Source organism: Homarus americanus, unplaced genomic scaffold (assembly GCF_018991925.1).
Source record: "Homarus americanus isolate GMGI-L3 unplaced genomic scaffold, GMGI_Hamer_2.0 scaffold36734, whole genome shotgun sequence".
Taxonomy (NCBI): domain Eukaryota; kingdom Metazoa; phylum Arthropoda; class Malacostraca; order Decapoda; family Nephropidae; genus Homarus; species Homarus americanus.
This window is the reverse complement of record NW_024733126.1, coordinates 7557234-7567431: the sequence shown is the minus strand read 5'-3', so window position 1 is coordinate 7567431 and position 10198 is coordinate 7557234. Positions and strand designations below refer to the sequence as shown.

At 42.0% G+C, this 10198-nt stretch overlaps 1 protein-coding gene across 1 annotated transcript; it reads left to right on the top strand.

The window, feature by feature from the left end:
* The first annotated feature begins 4158 nt into the window (after positions 1 to 4158).
* On the top strand, positions 4159 to 9685 carry LOC121869285 (tyrosine-protein kinase yes-like). The gene is made up of 2 exons (XM_042370531.1): positions 4159 to 4902; positions 9476 to 9685. Exons 1-2 carry the CDS (start codon positions 4159 to 4161, stop codon positions 9683 to 9685), a joined length of 954 nt encoding a protein of 317 aa, XP_042226465.1.
* The last annotated feature ends 513 nt before the right edge of the window (positions 9686 to 10198 follow it).

The window sequence follows — 10198 nt, the reverse complement described above, 5'->3', positions numbered from 1 at the left end:
CAGTACATTGAGGTGAGGTGAGGTTAGGTTGGAGAGATTTTTTTTTAATTTTGAAAGAGATGGCAAATGAAATGGAGTATTTAGGTTAGGTTAGTTTAGGTTAGGTTAGGTTAGGTTAGGTTAGTTTAGGTTAGGTTAGGTTAGATCAACATTTAACCTCAGAAGAAGGCGAATAACAGCGTCTGTATGAGTCATCTTCCTTGAGCCAGTTATATCACGGTCCAATCTCGGCGCTGTGAGGGGGAGTGTTTATATATGAAAGTCATGCATAATGAGTAGATCATCTGAGCATGTTGATCACCACGAGGAGACGTAGAACACACACACACACACACACACACACACACAGGGTCATTCCAAAGCCTGGCAAATCCGCCTTCGTGGACGAGGTAATAAAAGATGGTAGTTTACACGCTAGATTCACGTCAAGTATCGAGAGGAATTTTCTTTTTTTCTGTACATTTGTTGATTCCTTGATCTCTTACTCCGCCTGGTATTGACCTCTTCTTTTTATACTGAATTTTATATTGACTTTGTTTCTTGCCAAACATTTTCACTTTACAGTCCAATGTTCGCCCGAGTCGGGTACTGAGGAGTGTAAATAGTTGGTGTGTATATATATATATATATATATATATATATATATATATATATATATATATATATATATATATATATATATATATATATATATATATATATATATATATATATATATCGCTTCACTGTTTCCATGATATCTCTCTCGGGACAACTTTTCCTTTTGTTGTTAAGACGAGGAGTTGGGTGATGAGTGAGACAGAAGTTGGATGTTGGTTTGTCTGCGTCTCCCGGAAATGATATTATTCCTCTGGTTCTCACCAGCCACGCTCTGGGGCTCTCACCTGCTCTTAACAAACACAAAGAAAAGTCGTAAGTCAAAGAAAAATGCAGAAGAAAAACTTGCAGGGAAGGTTCGTCTGTTATGAATACCAAGAAATACGACAAATAACAGAGATGTTTTTAATGTTAAACTTAACGTAGTTCTGATTTGTTTTTAAACTGAAAACGAGAAGGTATGGCCGTGTGTGTGTGTGTGTGTGTGTGTGTAAAGTGCTTGACATCGATGTATACATTTACGTATGTGTGTGTGCAGGTGATTAGAATGTGTATAAGGTCTGATGGACATTTCTACACTAATATCTGGTATTATAGAGACCCCTCACCGTACACGAGCTGACCACTAATTAGTAGATGGACTAACACACGAAGAACTTATCAATGCTTCCTCCTTAAAGTATGACTCGTGTTGTGTGGATGACGCGAGTGGTGGAGTGAGTGGTGGAGTGCGACAGGTTGTTACACTCCCACACAATGTTACATGTCACTGCCCGACCAGCCCTGAGGACATCTACCACCATCATTCACACACCATTTTTTTTTGTCAGTTGGCTGGAGTCTGACGGTGAAATATCCGCAGCAATATTGGACTCTGACAAGACTGACATCTTCCACTGTTATGGTCGCCTTAACATAAGAACACAAGAACATAAGAATGGAGGAAACTGCAGCGGGCCTATTGGCCCATACTGGGCAGTCCCGTTTACACCCAACCCCTATTGCTCATATAAGCATCCAACCTATGTTTGAAGCTATTCAGCGTATTCGAGTTAATGATGATATTTGGTAACTTGTTCCTGTCGTCCACTACTCTGTTTCCAAACCAGTGTTTACCTATTTCACGCCTAAATCTAAATTTGTCTAATTTAAAATCATTGTTACGAGTTCGCTCCTGGTTGGATAGTTTGAGTACCTTTGTAATGTCCCCTTTGTTTAGCCCTGACTTCCACTTATACACCTCTATCAGGTCGCCCCTCGCTCTACGTCTCTCGAGGGAGTGCAAATTAAGGTGCTTTAACCTGTCTCTATACTCAAGGTTCCTAATGCCCGGGATTAGTCTTGTCATTCTCCTCTGAATTCTTTCCAATGATTCTATATCCATTCTGTAATACGGTGACCAGAACTGAACTGCGTAATCCAGGTGTGGTCTCACAAGAGCAAGATACAGTTTTAGGATGACCTCACTAGTCTTGTAACTAACACTCCTTTGTATGAACCCAAGTACTTTATTAGCCTTGTTACGAGCAAAAACACATTGTTTACTTGGCTTAAGGTTCCTACTTATCATTACTCCTAAATCTCTCTCGCAGTCGGATTTCTCTATGGCATCGTTGTTCATCTGGTATCTGGTTTCCCTGTTTACATCTCCTATACTGAGTACATGTTCTCCTCTCCGTCTCCTCACCTCTCCTCTCCTCTCTCCGTCTCCTCACCTCTCCTCTCCTCTCCTCTCTCCGTCTCCTCACCTCTCCTCTCTCCGTCTCCTCACCTTTCCTCTCTGTCTCCTCGCCTCTCCTCTCTCCGTCTCGTCACCTCTCTTCCCTCCGTCTCACCTCTCTTCCCTCCGTCTCCTCACCTCTCCTCTCTCCGTCTCCTCACCTCTCATCTCTCCGTCTCCTCACCTCTCCCCCCCATAGGTAGACAGAAGAGAAGGTACTGTCATCCTTTGGTCAGACGGTCGGTTCTGCTGTTGGAAATTGAAAGTAGACATTTGATACCACTTCTATCACGGCCTGTCCTGGGGATGGTGTGACGGTATACGAGATTTTTTTCTGTTTTTTTTCTTTCTGTTTTTCGGAGTTTTTTGTGTTTTCTTCCTCCGGTTGTGTTGAATGAGGGATGTGGTGGTGGTGGTGGTGATAATGAGTTAGGTGACCACACCCACACACACTCACACCCACACACACACACACAATAGACCGCTCATCATCCACGCCTGAAAACACATCCACTAAAGCCAAGGGCGGCATCTTAATACAAAAATACATACATGCACACATACATACATACATACATACACACATACATACATACATACATACATACACACATACATACATACATACACACATACATACTAGTAATACATGTTCACTACAACACCAGTACTACATGTTCACTACAACACCAGTACTACATGTTCACTACAACACTAGTACTACATGTTCACTACAACACTAGTACTACATGTTCACTACAACACTAGTACTACATGTTCACTACAACACTAGTACTACATGTTCACTACAACACCAGTACTACATGTTCACTACAACACTAGTACATGTTCACTACAACACTAATACTACATGTTCACTACAACACTAGTACTACATGTTCACTACACACACTACATGTTCACTACAACACTGTTCACTACAACACTAGTACTACATGTTCACTACAACACTAGTACTACATGTTCACTGTAACACTACAACACCAGTACTACATGTTCAGTACAACACCAGTACTACATGTTCACTACAACACCAGTACTACATGTTCACTACAACACTAGTACTACATGTTCACTACAACACTACATGTTCACTACACTAGTACTACATGTTCACTACAACACATGTTCACTACAACACATGTTCACTACAGCACATGTTCACTACAACACATGTTCACTACAACACTAGTACTACATGTTCACTACAACACTAGTACTATACATGTTCACTACAACACATGTTCACTACAACACATGTTCACTACAACACATGTTCACTACAACACTAGTACTATTCATGTTCACTACAACACATGTTCACTACAACACTAGTACTATACATGTTCACTACAACACATGTTCACTACAACACTAGTACTACATGTTCACTACAACACTAGTACTATACATGTTCACTACAACACATGTTCACTACAACACTAGTACTATACATGTTCACTACAACACATGTTCACTACAACACTAGTACTATACATGTTCACTACAACACATGTTCACTACAACACTAGTACTACATGTTCACTACAACACTAGTACTACATGTTCAGTACAACACCAGTACTACATGTTCACCACAACACTAGTACTACATGTTCACTATCAACACTAGTACTATACATGTTCACTACAACACATCTTCGCCACACACAAGTCCTACACTATAACACAAAAGTTTCTCTTTACTATTTGACACAAACACAAATTCCAACCTAACTAAACAGGTATTTTATTCGTTCAACCCCAAATTTTGACTTGAGGTCCCTGGGTCTTGGGAAGTGATCGGCCAAAATATTAACATGGAAGCTGTGCGCGATCTGTACTGGGACGAGGTGGAGAATCTGGTTCAAAACAACATTTGCGTTTTAGGGACAGGAACACATGGCACAGCCTACTTAGTTCGGTGGGGTGGGGAGACGGCAGTCCTGAAGGTTGCCCATAAGTCTCATGCGGTAAGAAGTTTTTGGCAAGAAACTGAAGCCTTGCTTCGTCTCGACGGGGCCGGTGGAGCACCAAGGGTCACCGGCTTCTGCAATGATCCACCAGCTATTCTGCAAGAGTTCAAGGGCCTCGTCACCTTGGAAGACATCTTAAATCAGCTACATGACGAGCGGGAGACTCGATACAACTTGATAGAGGTGGGTCTGCGGATCGGGGAGCAGCTCGAAGACTTTCACCGATCTGGTCTCATCCACAATGACCTAAAGAGAGACAACATCCTCGTCAACGGGTCACCATCCAACCCACAAGTCAGTATCATTGACGTGGGTCTGGCCTGTTACTCACACGAGAACATTAGGTGTAACAGTGATCCCAACAAATTCCCCTGGATGGCCCCCGAGGTGTGTCTGGGCCAAGAGAGCACCAGGGCCTCGGACACATACTCCTATGGGGTTTTATTGTCCAAGTTGGCCGTTAAGGCACCCGGCTACCACCCAGACGTGTTTGCCCTCGCCCTCCAAGCCACGGAGTACAACCCTTATCACCGCATATCTCTGCCGAACCTTCTTCATCGTCTCCGGGGACTCCTTCGCCACAACCAAGTAAACGTCACGCAACACCCCATCCAGGTGGTTATGCCTCAGCCCCGGTATATACTCCCACCTATGCCACGACCCACCCAGTACCTGGTCTCACTGTATCAGGTCAACTGAGTGGCGTCTCTCTTATGAAGTTCAAGCTCCTTATAAGTGCTGCGTTAAGTTTATTCTTCACCCAAACTGTAAAACCCAAATCCTAACACACACCATCTCTTAAAAAATCTCTTTTGTCTAGGTATTAATAAACAGTATCTTCTAATACCTTCTTTATATACCCTCTTTTATTGTACCGCCAAAACCGTTTATTATGTAGATAGATAAGAAATTACCATTGCAAAAAATATGTTTGCAAACTAGACATAATCCTGACAGCTCTGTCCTCTTGTTCCACCTTACCCATGTTATACTGCTTCCCTCCCTTTCCACATTTAGTTTTTTTTTTTTAAATTTCCTCTGTAAATTATGTATATACTTATAATATAAATGTAAAAAAATAAAAATAAAATAAATATCGAAGTGATAACAGTGGTAACATGTTATTAACACCATGCTCTATGTGAACTATTCCAGATGATATTAAATGTTACATAATACTTCCTTGAGATAAATGTACAGTATATATCAGGGGCAGGTCAGGCTCTTAACTGGCTCAGCCATGTTAATATTGTGATTTTTTTAATCGACTCTGTATCTGTGTTCTTCTGGCTAAATAAACTGTTTCAATATCAATATCTTACACACACACACACACATTATAAGGTACAGTCGCTAAAACAACAATCTGTGCAGGTGGGGGTCGATATGCTCCGAAATTTTACGTGTGACTAGTGACGGCCTTCATATACCAAAACTTATCGTCCATGGTCTCATAGTTTCCCACAAAGTATGCACAGATAGTTGTTTTAGCTACTGTATAATTGCATCTATCTATATAAAACAAAGAAGTATGTCTGTGTGTGTGTCCGCACGAGAATCTCGGAACTACTTTACCGATCTGTAGTGATGCTGGTTTACCAATTCCTACTTCCTTTTCCTTCTATTCCATATTCTTCCATCCTTTTTTCCTTATCTTCCCCATCCCCCCTTTCCCTCTCTTCCTCACCCCTATTTATTCTCCCCACCCCATCCCCTCCCCTCCCATCCTCTCCACTCCCTACCCTCGCCCAAATCAACCCTTTCCGTTTGCTCTCCTCCACTCTCGCCCTCCCTCCACCTCACCTCAGCTTACGAGACTACCGGAAGAACGTTGGTGTGTGTGAGGGAAGGAGAGTTGGCCCCAGGCAGGTGCAACGACGAGGGTGAGGTGAGAGTCCAGCTGTCTCTCTCCAGCTTGGGTCTTCTTCTTCTTCTTCTTCTGTGGTAGAAGGTGGTAAGTGACTCATTGGTGGGAGTACGAGAGACCTATATGCAGAGAATTGTTAAAAAATACTAACTCGACAGAATGTTGGGACTCAAATAAGACCTCATCTGGGGTACAGAAGGATCAGAGACGGCGGCGGGGATCTCTGAGATGTGTGACTCGGGAAGACAAGAGTGAGGTAGGTGGCTCCTGTGAGAACGCTAGAATTAACGGCAGCGGTGGGACGAAAACGGCAAAGGGGAAGAATCGGCTTACGTTCAGTTAATGAGCAAATATGAGCGAGGGTCGTTGACGAGAGGGAGTATAAGCCGCCCCAGAATTTTTCTTCTTTCCTTTCTCATTTTCTTTGTATCTTACGAAGACTTATTTAGGGTGAGGTTGCTGACTCATTCTCTAAATTGAATTCTTGTCTGTGAATATGTTTTTTTCATTTTTTTATTTATATTTTCTTAATCTTCCTTGGTATCTTAACTACACTAGGTCCACAGACACTAATCCCGTGCTCTGTCAACGAAATCTTTCAAAAGGTGATTTAAGCGACTCTCTTTCTCCTCTCATAGGGTCTCCACAACATCCACCATCCCTCAGCAATTTCATCCCGTGGTCTTATTCACACTAGATTTTAACTCACTTTTTTTCTCCCGACTTAAAAAAAATGCACAAAAAAAATCGTCTCGTGAACCTGTCCCTTTAAAAACGAATCCAGTATATCAACAATGAATATATTCCTCTGGCTGTAGAAAGACTCACTCCAGGTTATGATATTATGAGTTTGACAGCAGTTGAGAAGTTGCTTCATTTTCTCTCACTATCCTGGACAAGAGCTGACAGACTCGCCAAGCTCCCACACATGATCATATTGTTGCCTCTTGAAGGATAACAGATAGCAGGTGTGGGATTACACATATATGGTTTCACCCCAGCAAGTACCAGTACGTACTTCCAGAATACTGTAGAGCAGCCGAATAAGGTGGGGCGAATTTCAAGGACTCCTAGAATACTGAATGCAAGAAGGCAATGTGGCCGGCAGTGAGTTTGACCGCTTTTATTTTCCTAACTTTTAAATTCAGGTTCCCATTTCAAGCTGGTTGGACTAGAAGTGCCTCGGGATCGAACCAACGACCTTTACGATAGAAGGCGAGTGCAGTATCCATTCGACCACCGCACACTCAACATTTGACATAAAATGGCCGAGAATAGAATAAATGAATCGTGATCTAACTGGTATTGGAAACTCAAACGTTGGTGTGAAATAGCATGTGTCCGGTAAATCCCAGGTCTAAAGTTTCGCTCAAGCAGTTTGGAATTTCATGAGGTGATGCATACTAAGTTGGTGGGAGATTAATCCTGTGGCAGGAGGAACGAGGTGTGGGCGACCATTCACCTCCATGATAAACTGCCCTTGACACCGGGAGTCTGCAGCCCACCAGTGCAATATTTGTGGAAAAATTGTCTGGGCATTTCCCTGACGGTGTGGCGCTGAATATATTGTAATGGAGAAACGTCTCATGTGTTATACAGTATTTTATCTCATGAATATCGATGTGATGGTCAGTGTTGAGCGCCAAAAATAATATTGGTGGACATTTATAGTCATTACCACACACTACAAGCTGACCTACAACACAACCTCCGTTCCTCTCAAGTCTCTTCATAACATCTCTAAACACTATTTCTTCACATTCCATGTTTATATTGCTTGTTGATGTTTAGTAATTTCATCCCCGTTTTATTAATCAACAGCATTTGTCTCTATGTATTAAACTAATAACCGCAGTATCGTGTTTGTAGTCATTTAATCGTTTTTGTTATTTCTACACGTAAGACTACCGTTAGGGAACGACTGGTCCCGCCGATAACATTATCAGTTAGAGGAAGTTGGTACCAAGACAACAGTTACTCTGGTGACCACACACACACACACACACACACACACACATACACACACACACACACACACACACACACACACACACGCACACGGAAGTATTGGTCACAGCTTCACGTCTGAGCATATGAGAAACGCGACTGCCGTGTTAAAGTCAGAACAATTTGTCTTCTCTCGATCCTCACAAGACAGACAATGAATCTAAACTGCTGAGCCTCGTTGATAAGACGATTTACGAAACAAGATCCCAAGGGGGTGTATAAACGGCTTAAATAGAGAGACGAATACTTTGTAATAATAATCTCCCCTGGAACACTGGACGGGTTTTTAGGGGGGGTAGGTGAGGGGGCACTGGGGAGAAGGACTGGGGAGAAGGACTGGGGAGAGGGACTGGGGGGTTAAATGTTTGTGATGAGGGTTTAAAATGTTTGAGAGTTGTGTTGCTACCAAGGGTGTAGTATTATGCCTAACCTAGACATAACAAATATAGTAAAACCTGATTCTAAACTTGACATCTAATCCCACGACAAAAATCTAAATCTTCCATAGAATTAATTTAGTTTTCATATTACGTTCATGTGTTTACGTGTTTATTTACAATCCTTCACCCACAGTTTTTAATATCTAAACAATGAATGCCACTAGAACTCTATGGAGAGCCTTTGAATGTCCCCCTCCCGCTACCACACTCCTCAAATCACCCGGCGTTCATTAATGACTGTCAAGGTTTTCTCGTCAAAGTTAACACTGTAGTTCATGGTCTCACTTTAATTAAACACCAAGTTGTTCCAGAAGAAGAGAAGAAAAAGAGAAGACGGAGAGAGAGAGAGAGAGAGAGAGAGAGAGAGAGAGAGATTGGTATTTATTATAGTCATTTACGCCAGAGAATCTCAGTTTAATGCATCCAACCTCACCACATCTCACCAGGATGCTCACTGTTACCATACATACACTACCAAGCTTCACCAAAGCGACCAATATATTCTTTAAAACATAAATGCACCATCATCACTATACCAACACGTCACTAATGCTCTTGGTACACTATCATCACACTACAACACCTCCCTTAACCTAGAAGCACACAACGCTAACCAGGCTACTGTTTACCATAATACCTACAACACTACATTATATCATAACACTCCAGAAAGACACAGTAATCACATCTCTACACTACCGAGCTGTTATGGCCCCCACACAGTGTGCTAAACAGAGAAAACATAACATCATCTCACACAACAAAATCTCCCAAGTGTTGCATTGTGTGACTCACTGTAACTCCTTGCACATGAACACGATACACAGCTACGAGATACAACTACCAGATAGAGCTACGAGACAGAGCTATGAGGCATAGAGCTACAAGACACAGAACTACGAGATACAGATACCAGATAGAGCTACGAGACAGAGCTATGAGGCATAGTGCTACAAGACACAGAACTACGAGATACAGATACCAGATAGAGCTACGAGACAGACAGCTACAAGACACGGAACTAAGAGACACAGACACGAAACAGAGTGGCCACTAATACAAGAATAAAATACATCACTGTGTTTATGTGAGGTATATCCAGCTTGAGGCTTTAATACAATACAAAGGGCCACTCTGTTACATGCCAACTAAGCTTCATCCACAGATAATACGGATTTGTCAACATTTCAGAGTGTGGTGACATGCAAAGCCAACAACTGCAAAAGCAAATTTTTTTTTCCTCTCCCAACTGCAGTGATGATTAAAGACTAATATACATAACAATTAGGTGATAAAAAGGAAATTGTTCTGACACCACACACACACACACACACACACACACACACACACACACATGTGAATATATTATCCACGTCTGGTTGAACATCAATAGACGCCATGCAGACTTTCATACCGTAACCCTTACGTAAAATGACTCGCCATTACAATAAATCATCAAAATGTCAACACAAACTCTCCACGCTACGTATTTCAGAGCGCCATTCATAACTAACTTTCCGGCAGAAGCTGTGTGTGTCATTCTGGTGCTGCTGCAGGGATGGATTGTTGT